The 14987-nt window shown below is 47.3% G+C and overlaps 1 protein-coding gene across 1 annotated transcript; it reads left to right on the forward strand.

Moving 5' to 3' along the window:
• The first annotated feature begins 2690 nt into the window (after positions 1-2690).
• LOC132582637 (zinc finger protein 239-like) lies at positions 2691-9191 on the forward strand. Its single transcript, XM_060254301.1, has 3 exons — positions 2691-2830; positions 6048-7050; positions 7851-9191. Exons 2-3 carry the CDS (start codon positions 6059-6061, stop codon positions 7891-7893), a joined length of 1035 nt encoding a protein of 344 aa, XP_060110284.1. The 5' UTR covers positions 2691-2830; positions 6048-6058; the 3' UTR covers positions 7894-9191.
• Positions 9192-14987: the final 5796 nt, after the last annotated feature.

Raw genomic sequence — 14987 nt, forward strand, 5'->3', positions numbered from 1 at the left:
TGTGCGATTTGGTCTCCCACCTCATCCTATCCCGCCACCCTCCTTCCTGGCTTGGCCGGCAAGCACTTCTTTTCACAATTTTTAATAACATATCACATTTTAAAAAAAAATTAAATTAAAAATCAGTAAATTAAAAATGTGAAAAGGTTCAAGTTTTGTGCTTTTCATTTCCCCTAATTTTTTTTAATAATGGGGGGGGGGCGCTAGTGGGTGATTCGCCAAGGGTGCCAGAAAGCCTAGCGCCAGCCCTGCGGACAAGCTGGCCGCTTCTGATGGAGGAAGTACTCTTCAGATAGGCTTCTTTCTCTCCTTCCAAGTGCAACCTGAATGTGAACTGCATCTACCTGCATAACTGTAAGTTTACCTTCTTTGCAATATCCTTCTTTGGAGATTTACTGCACTCAGCATCAGACTTCTATGACTGGGCAAAACTCTGCTATATTAGTCAAATCTCCCAATAGCTGTAAATAATATTTCCAACATATTGCCCTTAGCATGACTGATTCAGAGACATTGAAGGGAACATATTTTCTGGGTTTGCCTGAAGGTGTATCCAGTTTCAGTTATGATCTGTGGGACTGGAGATTTCCAGGTTCATCCAGCTACAGATTTACCCGGCAGTTAATGGTGATGAACTGGGTGATGAACTCTCTATTTTATGAAGCTGGCTGAAACATGCTGACCCATCCCTTGCCCAGCCAAAAACAGTCAGCCCTATAAATAGTTCTTACCTTACACAAAACAAAGGAGGTGCCATGGTAATATGTCCCCTCTGTTGATTGGTAGGGGAAACTCTGCCCTGCGGCCTGATTGGAGAGCTGTGGTTTCATTATTTAAGAGTCAGTGACCACTATCTGGAGCCAGTGAGTGCAATAAGGATTTTTGTATGCTACTAAATGGTCTAGTCGTCACTGAAGCAGTAAATCTGTATCCGGGCTGTACTACTTCCTGTGCACAGACATTGTCTGCACAAACAAAACTAGATGGTAGGAAGGGAGCTGGTGAGCCTGACCAACAACAAAGCTCGTGCCTCCCACAAACAGAGTTGAATCCAGATTAAATTCCCCAATGGCAAATGGAACTCCCCTGCCTCCCCCACTACATCACACTGATCTCCATGAAATGCTGGCTCCTGTGGGACCCTGCAAAATGACATCAGGGTGGGATTTGTAGCTGTGCAGTATCTATCTTGATTTATTCTGGATCCAAGCCTGAGAATTGTTTGTGCCCACCTGAATTGAGCATGAGAGAGCGGGAGGGCATGTTTATGTCCTTGTTTTAATCTGGAAAATGTCAGGAGGGGTGGAGCAGGGTTTCTTGAACTCTGGCTGGCGGAGGAACGTTTCTTGTAAGAGTTTTCATGGGAGAGAGGCTTCATTCGTATTCTCCAAAAGAGCTCCTTCTTGGCGTGTGCCAGGCAGGGTGACAACCCCACCTGCAGAGTGAGTATCCCAGCTCCTGTGCACAATCCTGTTTGGGTGGCACCTGGTGATGGCAAGTGACAAGGCCAGAGACTCAACGCAAAAAATCCAGGGGCAGTTTGTGTGTGTGTGTGTGTGGGGAGGAACGGGGACTTTTTGCTCCAAGAAGTTCTTCATCATTTTTATTTACTTACAAGATTTATTCCTCACCTTTCAGCCCTCATCAGGACCCTCAAGGCCACTATGATGATTTCTGTAATCTGAAGCAGTGTTCCCTCTAAACTGAGTTAGCATGAGCTAGCTCACAGATTTTTAGCCTCCAGCTCACACATTTTTGTCTTAGCTCAGGAAGGATGACCCCAGGCCCAGAGTCCAATAATTTATGCAGTAGCTCACAACTTTAATACCGTAGCTCACAACTTTAATACCAGTAGCTCACAAAGTAGAATTTTTGCTCACAAGATTGCAGCTTAAAGGGAACATTGGTCTGGAGATGAGTTGCTTCTATAAGAACTCCAGGCTCCTGTTGGTAACCCTACTGCAGCATTTGGGAGAGGCCCTCTGTCCCACTGCTATTTTCTTTACCTGAAACAGGCTTGGGGAGATTTTACTTGCCCTGTCCTGTGTGACCATCAGGAGACAGTCGTTTCCCCAGTCGAGCAAACAGTGGCTCCCTGGTGGTATCTAAGGTAGGGAAATTCCTGGGGAGGGTGGAATTTAGGGAAGGAGCTCAACAGAGGTATGATTATGATGCCATATAGAGTCCACCCTCCAAAGCTAGTATTTTCTTCAGGGAAATTGATCTGGAGGCCAGCTGTAATTCCGGGAGGTCTCCAGGACCCGCCTGGAGGCTGGCAACAACACACCAGAGTGTTACACGTTAGGAAAACAAGGCAGGGCAACCAAAGGTGTTTCACCCCACGCCCAGGCGAGAAGCCAGACTGGAACGGGTCGGGTCTAGGTCTCCAGCCTCCCCCAGGTGCAACAACCCTCCGCCCTGCCCCAGTTCAAGCTGCAGCTCGGATTCTTCGGGTCTCCCTCCAGCGCCGCCTCCAGGGGAGCGAGTGCGCGCGCGAACCGTTGCAGAGACTCAGCGAGCGCCTACCGGATTGCACTGGCTGCCTCTTGCCCGGAGCACGTTTGCTTTGCCCTGCGCTGCTGCAAAGACAGGGCTGCAAAGAGTTACTACCATAGATTGGAGAGCAGGAAGTGTTCGCCGGCAGTGGGGAGGGAGGGAGAGAGAGAGAGGCCGGGCTCGGCGGCCTGGAGGAATCGGGAGGCTTTGCCGCGCAGGTGCCTGCGCCCTTCTCCCCGAGGCCCGCAGCAGGCGACGCGGCGCGCACCGTCCTGCAAGCTGGCGCGGGGGAACGAGCTGCTTCCCGGGTGGCCCAGGGGCGAGCCCAGCCGAGGTGGGTCTGGGGGCTGCTGCTTTCCAGCCAGGCTGCCTCGCGGAGAGGCGGCGCTCTGCACGCGCAACGCAGCAGCCAGCCGTTTTGATCCCTGGAAGGGCCAAGCCGCTGCGGGCCCGACACTGGGTTGCCAGGTCTCCCGGGCCACCAACAGTGGGTTGGGGTTGAGTTGCCATCTCCGGGTTGGGGGATTCCTGGAGATTCGGGGATGGAGCCTGGGAAGGACAGGGACCTCAGTGAGGTCGAATGCCATGCCTTCCAAAGCATCCATTGTCTCCAGGGGAGCTGACCTCCATAGGCCCCACCTAGATGCTGGCATCCCTAGACCAGTTTACAGGGAGCTGGGGGAGGGGATACGGCAGGTAGCTCCAGAGGGCCCTCAGAGCCCGATTCGGTGCATGTGCACTCCCCGACACAGGTAGGATCGACACGTGTGCAGAGAAGATTGCAGCCTTGGAAATCCAGGGCGACGACGGGGCTTTTGTGGATGTTGTTGTTGTGGAAGAGAAATCGGGAAAGCCCAGAGAGGCATCTCAGTTTGCAGGCATCCCCGCTGCTGGGTGACCTTGAGAAGCCTTCACAGAGCGGGAGGGAATCCTCAGAACCGGGAAGTTCGGTTCTGCAAGACCGTTCTGTTCGACCTTAACTGAGTGCAGTTTTTTCATAACTTAATGAAGAAAGGGCCGTTTGGAATTGCCTATCTTGTATCTGATTGCACACCCTGTCTGCTTACGTTTGTGTGTATTAAGTGCTGTCAGGTCCCTTCGGATTTACAGCGATCCTCCAAAATGATCTTGCTCAGGTCTTGCAAACTGAGAGACCAGTCTGCCTTTATTGAGAACATCCATCTCATGCGCGGTCTTCCCCTTTCCCTGCTGGCTTCAACTTCTCCTAGCAATGCATTATTGTCTTTTTTCAGTGACTCCTATCTTTCCAGAATGTGACCAAAGCAGGATAGGTTCTGTTTAGATTTTTCACATCTAAGCCCAATAGGGTTGCCAGATCCAGATTGGGAAATTCCTGGAGGTATGGGGTGCTTCTTATAGAAGCAACTCATCTCCAGCTTGGAGAGGACAGAGACCTAGATGGGGGACAATGCCAGAGTCCACCCTCCAAAGTACTTATTTTCCCCAGGGGAAGTGATTTCCATATTTTGGAGGTGAGCTGTAATTCTAAGGGGATCCCCAGGTTTTAGCTGGAGGCTGGCATCCCTAATTGTCCAATCTTGTAGCTGCTGTACCCTACAGTCTCTTGGGGAGTGAGCTTAATGGAGTATGTATAAAGCTGGTGAATTATGCATGTCACAGTAGTTCTTACTTTTAACCTTCAGATCAAAATATTAGGTCCTGTCTTGCAGATCCATTGTGCTAGTAGAGAACATCTAGCATCAGGGGAAGCACAAGGGAATGTCATTGCAGAATCCAGTCTGCTTGCAGCACATTATTGTAATGTGACTATGACATCTGATGTGTCTAGAGAGATCTTTTCTCTCACCAGTTCGAAAATGTACGGTTATCCAAAGAAACCGTCAATTCCAGATGGGTTGCTGAGTCAGTGTATAACACCATCATAAAAGTCTAAAAGCTAACAAAATGTATTACTGATGGGCCCTGAGTTAAGGATGGAGAAAGGGAAGTAATTCACACATTGCATAAAATAGTGAACATAATTTACTCCAGCAAAAAACCCACCAAAAAATGGGGATGGATGTTGCCTTAGATAATCCAGATTGGATTGGATGAAAGCATGGTTGATACAGCTATCAGTAATTGTGAAGTATGATATCTAAATGTGAACTTTATGACCAGAAAATCACACCTAGGTTGACTTATTTTTGTACATTATGCCATTATTTTTATTATATTATTCAAATTTATATTCTATCCTCTCCACAAGCGGGCTCAGGGTGGATCACAATTATATATAACTATTTAAAACCAGTAAAACAATATAAATGTACAAAACACAGGGTTTCCAGCTGGAATAAATGGTCTCCAATTTCATAAACTGGGCCACATAAAGTACTGGCGAAGTACTTCGATATCAGTAGTATCAACAAGGTGTCAAAAAATGTCAGCAATGGTGGGGCGGGGGGACTAAGATCTTTTTGATCTTTTTGAATGCCTGACTGCCTCAACCAAAGGCCTGGAAGAATAGTTTGGTTTTACAGGCCCTGTGGGAAGGTAGCAAATCCTGCAGGGCCCTAATCTCTGGTGGGAGCATGTTTTGCCAAATTGGGGCCAAGGCAGAAAAGGCCCTGGCCCTGGTTGAGGCTAAGTGGATGTCCTTTGGGCTGGGGACAACCTTGCGTATTAGCTTTGCAAGAGAACTTCATTAAACTCTTTTGGAAATGGGATGTTAAGCCAGAGAGATTCTTGACCAGCACAACAGTTCTGGTATGTGCCATAATGAGGTTTCATATAAGAATGACCTTGCTGGATGAAGCCAGCATCCTCTTTCCCGTAGCAGTGAATTCAAGTAGTAATTATCATAGCATGTGTCGTGTCTTATAGTGGACAAGAAGGAGCTTGCACTGTACAAATGAATCATAGTAACCAGGTGTCTATGAAAACGCGACGTAAAACAACATGAAGTAGCTCCTCCATAGTTGTTAGAAATTCCCCAGCTAGTCAGTGTCCTGAATAGCGCTCCATTTTTATTTGTTTGCTTATTTTATCTGTGAGGGGATGAGATGTATATTTCAGATAGCAAGTGGGTAAGTATCTGTAAAAGTACCACATCTGTTGTTGGGAGAAAGTCCTTCTCAGTATGAGGTGTGGGCACAAACTGCATTTTTGTGGTTCGGTTCATGGCTTGTGGCTGAACCACAAATCAGTATGCTGGTTTGCGAACCATCGTGGTTCACATCAGTTCATGACTCTTCTTTCTGTTCCCCATTGCTTTCTGCTCTTCATGAACAACTGCATTAAAATTTGTGGAAGTTAATGGTGGCTCTTTAGTTTGGCCTGACTTTGTGACGAACTTTAGTTCTTGTGTTGGTTCATGACCATCCCTATTCAGTACGTCATAGCTGAATAAAAAATTAGGATGCGTTTTGTTTCCTAATGCTCTAACAGCATGGGACTCCATTTCAGGCAGTTCTGTATTTTAAAAAAATGGCAATATTCAAAGATCAGAAGTTAAGGAAGGAGTTAGTGAACTGAGTGTGCACAAGAGACTATTAAAAAGATGTTCACAAAGGACTTCTTTCCATTAGGTAATGGAGCCATGAGTAACAATGAAGAGGAAACCACATTTCTACAGAGGGGTGCTGAGCACCCCAACAGTCATGAAGCGTTTTGTGCACTGTTTGCGATGGACACATCTCAGAATCCAAGTTCAGAAATGGTGTGTGAGAGCCAGCAAGTAGATTCTTCTGAGGAGGGGCAAGAAAAGCCCACTGGTTGTGAAAGAAGTATCCGGAAACGGAAGGACACCGTCGTTCACCAAAACATTCTTCCAGGTGAGAAGCCGTATATCTGCGTTGAGTGTGGTCAGAGCTTCAAGCGGAGTTCGGACCTGGTTAGACATCATCTCATCCACACAGGAGAGAAACCGTACGTGTGTGGAGATTGCGGGAAGAGCTTCAACCGGCACTCCCACCTCATCCAGCATCGGCGGATCCACACAGGGGAAAGGCCGTACAAGTGTCAAGACTGTGGGAAGACCTTTAGCCAGAGCACTCACCTGGTCCACCACCAGCGCAACCACACTGGAGAGAGGCCATATGTGTGTGGCAAGTGCGGGAGGCATTTCTACCAGAACTCGGGTCTCCTTCGACACACCAATTGCCACTTGGGGCGGAAGCCATACCGGTGCCCCGATTGTGGGAAATGTTTCACTGACAACTCCAACCTGGTGGCACACCAGAGACTGCACACGGGGGAGAAGCCATACAGATGCCCAGACTGTGGGAAGTGCTTCAGAGAGAGCTCTAAGCTCTCTGTCCATCGCCGAACCCACACAGGAGAAAAACCTTACAAGTGCTCAGAGTGCGGGAAAAGCTTCAGCCAGGGCTCGCATCTTATACAGCATCGCCGGACCCACACAGGTGAAAAGCCCTTCCAGTGCACTGAGTGCAGGACCCGGTTCAGCGACAGGTCCACCCTCATCAGGCACCAGAGAACCCACACAGGGGAGAAGCCATTTCAGTGTGGGCAGTGTGGTAAAATCTTCAGTCGCAACGCCTATCTCGCTGCCCACCGAAGAGTGCATAAGTGGTAGGTGTCAGTTCCATGGAGGGGCTAAAGCATGCACAGTGGAGGCTTGGGGTGAAATCTCTATTGAGCCACAGACTCTCTAAGTTGGGGGGGGGGTGTCTCCAAAATGGTGACCATGGTGCCCCCAACACCTTTTCTGATGCCCACCAAGAGTTTTTAGGAGGTGGATGGGGCAAAGGAGGGCTTTTGCCCAGCAAGGCTTCTGATTAAATATTAGAGATTTGATTGACTGTGAACATTTTTTAGCTGCTACCACAGCACCAGGATCTGCACTGGCAGCCATTTTGTGGCTGCGCTCACCGTACTGTGTCAGAATTCCAAGTGTGCCCACAGGCTCCAAAAGGCTGGGGATTCCTGCTTTAGGTGCTATTTGCAAGTTGCTGTCTTTCAGCATTAGCCTTGGCTCCCCTTCTCTGTATGTATGATGGGAATAATAATTCTGGCCTGCCTTGCAGGACTGCTGTAAGGCTATTTACAAATATAAGCAAAGGGTTTTGAATACTTGAAATGCTCCAGGGAGGGGTCATGGCTCAATGGCAGAGCAATGGTGGGAGGGAACATTTCCAGCCCTCTGATGACTCGAGTAGAACCAGAATGACAAAATTAAGCTTCCTGATGTATTTCTGGGCAGATAACACTTCAGCAATCTCTCTTCCATGTCTACAGCAGCTTTTATAGGGGAGTCGCACTAGTGATAATTTACATTTGTTCTGCAGCTCTAAGAATGTTCTTATGACGACTCCAGAGTGTTTCTTTTGTAATTATTTTGTTCCATGTTTTTTTCCCCCCCAAAAACAAAGCACAGCTGAAAGTGGTCGACTCGAGAACAGAGGGAAGAAATAAAAAGTCATGTCCTGAGAAGGTTACCCTTGGCTGTTTAGCTCAGCACCAGATGCAGATAAAGACAGGAGGAATTCTTTAATCGTCTGCGGTATGGGTAGCACCTGGTTGAACACTCTGGTGAGCCCTTAATGGCTCGGATGCTCTCTGCCATGCAGTGGGCAGACTAAAACGGGACAGTGGGCCAAGACGAAGGCGAAGAAGGGTCAAAGTGGTGACAAAGTATGTGTTTTGTGAGATGAAGTGTGGACTTGGTTAACTAGAGTATCTAGAAACAATGATAATGCTGTATCAAGGCTAAACGATGGTGCTGAGCCTTCATACTGTTCTTTAGTGAATGGGAAAGCAGCAGAGAAGCAGGTAAACACACCAGCTCACTTCCAGCCATCAAGTGTTCTGTATTGCTGACCCCAGGGCTCTGGCCCTGCAACTGCTGGATTACCTCATGGTGGTCTCCAGTCGTGTCTTGACTGCATTTGGGATAGAGCCCTTGTAGTGAAAGGCACATCTTGTCCAGTTGTGCTGTTTTAAAAAACAAGGCTTGATCTATGCTCTTCCCACTGCAGGGGCAGCTGCTGTGTGGGAGGGGATCAGAAAAGGGGCCAGCGGAGGCCTCCAAGCTAGGCACCTTAGTGGCTAGTTCCCTGAGGAGGAGCAAAGGCAAACCATAGAGTTCCAACGAAGTTATGTCCAGGCCTGGGTCAAGAATGCTGGTTGACATGTGCAGCTGAAGAAGAAGATTCTCTATCCCGTTTTTCCCATTTGATGCTGCTGCAGCCATTCTTATAGAAAGGCTTTTCTGTCGGGGTGGGGGGATGATTTTGGCAGATTTCCTCTCCTATGGCAGATTTTCAGCTTGGGCCCCTCCACATATGCACATGTGCTCTTCTGAGGGCAAATAAAACTGCAGTGTGGGGCGGGGGGGGAGAGTTGCCTTCTTTTAGGGCGATTCCACTTACACTGCTTAGAAAGCAAGCTTTTATGTTTCGGTTCTGTCTAACATCATGACACGGACCTTTGTTCACAATTGGACTGGAAACTTTCAACAGTTATTTTTTTACGTTGGATTTGAATAGGAAAGTACCACCATCCACGCCAAGGAAAGGGTCTGAGTGTCTCTATCAACCTCTCTGCACGTGTTTTGATTCCAGCCCTGTGTTCAGATTGTGTTTTCCAACAATAAAACGGCTGACTGTGTTTGCTGACGGAAAAAAATGGACTGAGTTCTGGAGACCAGGGTGGTGCTTGACTCTGGAGCTCCACGTTTTTCTGTGGCAAGCGTGGAGCTCCCAGACCTGTGCTTCCTATGTAATCCTGCCATGGGAGCCTTTGGGAGAGAGAATTGGTTTTACGGAGCCTTAGCCCTTTCTCTTTACCGCTGTTTCTCCCTTGTAATCTTTGTTTCTCCCTTGTAAGGGCTGACTTCCACACCCTGTTTCTCCCCTGCAAAATGCCCCCTCCAAGCCTGTGATCTTGGTAACAGGCAAAAGTGTGTTAATGAGCAAATACCCAGTGACAGTATATAGTTTCGCCTTTATTTACTGTGTTATACCTCCCCCCCTCCTTTCTCTCTAATGGGGGGCCCAAAACAGCTTACATCAGGAGCGTCGAACGTGCACTTCAGGGGCCAAATCGGGCCCCCAGAAAGCTCGTATCAGGCCCCCGAGCAACTGGCTGTCATTTGCTTCCTTCTCCATATATCTTGCTTCCTTCTGCATAACAGTTTGCTTTGCAAGGCTTGCTCAATTGCACAGGAGCTACAGTGCAAAACCTCTATGTTCTCCATTGGCTAAGGAAAGGGGGAGGAATAGCTTGCTTTGCCAGGCTCTCTCAATTGCACAGCACAGCTACTGAGCCAAGCCTCTCTTCCTTCTATTGGCTGAGGCTTCCTCCCCCCAATCCCCTGGGGAAGGAAGGAAAGAGCTGGAGCTTCCTTTGCCCAGTTCCCTGGATCCTATGGGAGAAATACAGAGAAAGCATCTTTAAAACCAATGAGTGCTAACATTTTAAACATGTTTTAAGGGTTTTTTTAAGTATATATATGGGTTTGTCTGTGTTCTTTATAAAATGTATATCTCCGCTACTTAATCTTAAAATAGGTACACACATGGCTTGGCCCAACCCAACATGACCCGGCCCATCAAGGTATCATTTATATCAGATCCGGCCCTCATAACAAATGAGTTTGACACCCCTGGCTTACATTGTTCTCCTTGCCTCCATTTTATTGGAACAACAGCCCTGTGAGGTGGGTTAAGCTGAGAGTGTGTGACTAGCCCAAGGTCACCCAGCAAGCTTCCACGGCACAGTGGCTTTCCTAGATCCTAGTCTGACACTTCAGCCGCTATTCCATGCTGCCTCTCACGCTGGCTTGAGAACGCAGAAGTTGGCCACCCGGGGACTAGAGAGTTTTCTGGGCTTCTTCAGTCCTGCAACATGAACAGTGGGTTTGTTTCCAGGGATGTCTGCTGTGTTGTTTCCTAAGGGCAGGGCATGGTACAGAGATCACTTGAGTCATCTCTGTCGCCTTACATAACCACACAGGGTGGCTGGCATTTTATTTATAGATCCCGGGGGGGGGGGGGGGGAGAGGGATGCAAGGAATTGCTTGCTGCGGCAGTACTAATGTTTTCTCCAAGCCCAGATCTTGGTGCTTCTGGCTTGCCATAAGACCAAGATGCTTCTTTTAAACACACACACACACACCCCATCCTGGACCTTTCTCCAGGCTAAGAAACTGAATTGCAATAGCAAATTTTGCAGGGATCTGCCTCATAGGTCAGAGGCATAGAGTGTTCAACAAGGATGTACAAGGCATGTACAATGTTTTGTAAAAGGAGATTAAAAGGTAAAGGCACACTACCTGACTCATGGGGACCCTTCTTAGCACCCTCTAAAAGTTTATGCATAAGCACCTATGGGTAGGGGGTCTACTGCGACTTTGGAATTAATCAGCAGCCGCTGCCTCTTGCCTCCAGTCCCCACTTCTGAAGCAAATCCCTGATTGTGATAGGCATGGGCAAGAGAGGTGGAATTGTAGGAGAGGTAAACCCTTCAGACTGATATTTATAATCAGCCAGTCTCACTGAGATTCAGTTATTTATTTATTATTACTTTAAATTTCTATCCCACCCTCTCCGCAAGCGGACTCAGGGCGGCTAACAATCAATTCCATAAAACAATTCAGAAGACCAACAAAATACAATTTAAAAACATTATATGGTGCTATATAAAACTTCCGTATGGCGGGATCTTCTTTTCTGCTTCTGTTTGCGATCCTATGAAGTTCATAGCTCCTCAGCAGTGTGAGGCGGCAGTTCCCTCCCGGTGCTGATTATATAGTCAGAAAAACAATGGAATAAAGAAAACAGTATACAGCGTATGTACAGTGCTGCAGCTGGCTTAAGAAAAGTCAAACACAAGCCAGTACAAAAGCAATGCACACTAGAAAAAAACACAAAAAGCCACAATCCTACTTGCATTAGTCTAAAGACGGATCTCCCTCTGCCCAAGGGTGTGCAAGCTCATTCTAGTGAAATTGAGAAGTGTGTGTATGGGAGGGGGGTGGAATTGAGAAGGAAACTGATGAGCAAGCACAGCAAGCCCACCTCCTTCTAGATCTCGCTCTCCAAAGAAAAGATTTTTCCACTTCCCTAAAGGAGGCTGAAGCTACAGCAAATACTGTAATGGAGCTGAGTTGGACGCTTCAAAATGAAGAAAACCTCTGGAAATCTGGATCAGATTAACAGTCAACGAAAGAAGACCTGGAGAGCAGAAGTCAATAGGACAGTCTTCATTTTGGCTGTTTCCCTCACTAAAGGAGCCAGAGTTAAAAGGCATTCTCTCAAGATGGCTTTCCCAACTGATGCAGCTACAGCAGGAGCCGCCCAACAGTTTCAGCAGGCAGCTTTCAGATTCTAACACAAGGTGGTAGGCTCAGCCACCAAATGGGTGCTGCAAGAGAAGAAGAAGAAGATATTGGATTTATATCCCGCCCTCCACTCCGAAGAGTCTCAGAGCGGCTCACAATCTCCTTTACCTTCCTCCCCCCCACAACAGACACCCTGTGAGGTAGATGAAGATATTGGATTTATATCCCGTCCTCCACTCCAAAGAGTCTCAGAGCGGCTCACAATCTCCTTTCCCTTCCTCCCCCACAACAGACACCCTGTGAGGTAGATGAAGATATTGGATTTATATCCCGCCCTCCACTCCGAAGAGTCTCAGAGCGACTCACAATCTCCTTTACCTTCCTCCCCCACAACAGGCACCCTGTGAGGTAGATGAAGATATTGGATTTATATCCCGCCCTCCACTCCGAAGAGTCTCAGAGCGACTCACAATCTCCTTCACCTTCCTCCCCCACAACAGACACCCTGTGAGGTAGATGAAGATATTGGATTTATATCCCGCCCTCCACTCCGAAGAGTCTCAGAGCGACTCACAATCTCCTTTACCTTCCTCCCCCACAACAGACACCCTGTGAGGTAGATGAAGATATTGGATTTATATCCCGCCCTCCACTCCGAAGAGTCTCAGAGCGACTCACAATCTCCTTTACCTTCCTCCCCCACAACAGGCACCCTGTGAGGTAGATGAAGATATTGGATTTATATCCCGCCCTCCACTCCGAAGAGTCTCAGAGCGACTCACAATCTCCTTTACCTTTTTCCCCCACAACAGGCACCCTGTGAGGTAGATGAAGATATTGGATTTATATCCCGCCCTCCACTCCGAAGAGTCTCAGAGCGACTCACAATCTCCTTTACCTTCCTCCCCCACAACAGACACCCTGTGAGGTAGATGAAGATATTGGATTTATATCCCGCCCTCCACTCCGAAGAGTCTCAGAGCAGCTCACAATCTCCTTTACCTTCCTCCCTACCACAAAATGGCTGCCAGAGGAGGCAGAGCCAACCACAATAAGTCAGGGAGTTATGCACAACTCTCAGAACGTCAACATTTCAGGCAGAAACTATGTTTAATGGGATGCCTCTTAAAAACTTAATGTAAAACTATTTCTTTTTGCATACACACAAAATAAGTATGCATGTTAAGACAGCTAAGAAACCCTCATCTGGCAGTATCTGTCTTAATTGTTCAGGCCTCTAACCCACATATGCAAACAGAGGAATGATGCTTCACCTACTATCCCCTTTATATGAACTCTTCTCTTGTGGGCCCAGCCATTTAGAAAGGGGCTGTGGCTCACTGCTAGAGCATCTGCCTGGCATGCAGAAGGTCCCAGGTTCAATCTCTGGCATCTCCAGTTCATACGATAAGGTAGTGGGTGATGTGAAACACCTCGGCCTAAAAATATTTGGCGAGCGCCAGTTAAGGTATCAGCAGGCCCTGCTGAGCTAGAAGATTATGTAGGCCCCATGATTAAAAGGGCACATAGTCTTAATGAACAATTAAATTGGACCAAAATATACAACTGCCCTTTTTTTTTTTACAGCACCATACCAAAGAAGCAAGAACCAGGCAATTGCTGTCTTTTCAGGACTGAAATATCCAAGAATATTAATATATCTCTCCTGAAACATTGAAAAAATGACAGTTAGTGGCAGCAGTGGAAACAGATAAAATGTTGAGGATTCCCATTTAATCTAGGCTAAGTAGGAAGGCTCTACTTAAGAAGTTAGAACTGGATCAAGGGCGCCTTCTACTGGAAATAAAGATCACCACACTAGACTTCCAGCAGATCCAGTTACCTTTATAATATTATCAATGGGAAGCTTGTCTTGTAAAGGTCATACTGAAACAAATCCCGAGACATGATCCAGTATTTTTCTACAAACCAGCTAAATTAATACCTACACTCTGAAGAAGTCAGTGTGATAAAGTGAACTCTACATGGCTATTCTGCACAACCTGAAGAAAGAAGAGTAGCTTCCAGATTGAGAGAATGCTCACCTCTGTTTCTCATTACTCAACTTTTGTGCAAATGAACATGTTTCTTTCTAAACTGAACTGAGCAAACATATGTAGAATTAAAAGGTGGCAGCCAGTTTGGTGTAGTGGTTAAGTGTGCAGACTCTTATCTGGGAGTACCAGGTTTGATTCCCCACTCCTCCACTTGCACCTGCAAGCATGGCCTTGGGTCAGCCATAGCTCTGGCAGAGGTTGTCCTTGAAAGGGCAGCTTCTGTCAGAGCTCTCTCAGCCCCACCCACCTCATAGGGTGTCTGTTGTGGGGGAGGAAGGTAAAGGAGATTGTGAACCGCTCTGAGACTCTTTGGAGTGGAGGGCGGGATGTAAATCCAATATCTTCTTCTTCTAATCTTTACACTGGGTTATGCTTTTACATCTTTAAACATCTCACTGTGGGGAGGATTAACACTTGGGTTCTTCCTCCTTTCCTTCACTCTAATTAACCAGGAATGTCACCATGGTTGGGCTAACAGTTACAGAGCATGATGGGAATTTAAATTCTCATCATAGGACCAGTGCTGCAAATGCATGGGGGGGGGGGGGTGGAATGGCAGGTGCAGGAAAAATAAAATGCAGTCCCACCAACCCCTGAAAGGCTAATTGAGTTGGATTCCTGCAGAAGACAAGTCACTTCAGCTGTGACGAGTGGTTCCATCTTCTGAGGGAGTCCAATTTAGTTAGCCTTTCAGGGTTCATGTGTATTACTGCATATTTATGGCTGCCACCTTTTAACTCTACATATGTTTGCTCAGTTCAGACTGCGGTCTTAAGCAGAATGTGAGTCAAGCAGCGACAGGCTTGTGTGGGAGAGTCGCCACCCTCTTTTGATTGGGGCTGTGACTTACAAGTAAGCTCCCAGTGAGTAAAGCAAGACTTCTTTCTGAGTAAGTATGTTTAAGCTCTTCAGGCCATGCAGCATTTTACTCCCACATGTTTTATACATAAGAGCCATGCTGAATCAGATCAAAGGTCCATCAAGTCCAGCATTACGTTCACACCATGGCCAATGAGCTACCTCTAGGAATGTCACCAGCAGGAAGACTGTAACTGCATCCTGTTGTCTGTGCTCCCCAGCAACTGATACACAGATGCATACTTCCTCTGGTACCAGAGGTGGCAGATATCCATCACAATTAGTAGCCACTGACAGCCCAGTCCTCCATA

This window comes from Heteronotia binoei, chromosome 14, assembly GCF_032191835.1.
Source record: "Heteronotia binoei isolate CCM8104 ecotype False Entrance Well chromosome 14, APGP_CSIRO_Hbin_v1, whole genome shotgun sequence".
NCBI classification, from domain to species: domain Eukaryota; kingdom Metazoa; phylum Chordata; class Lepidosauria; order Squamata; family Gekkonidae; genus Heteronotia; species Heteronotia binoei.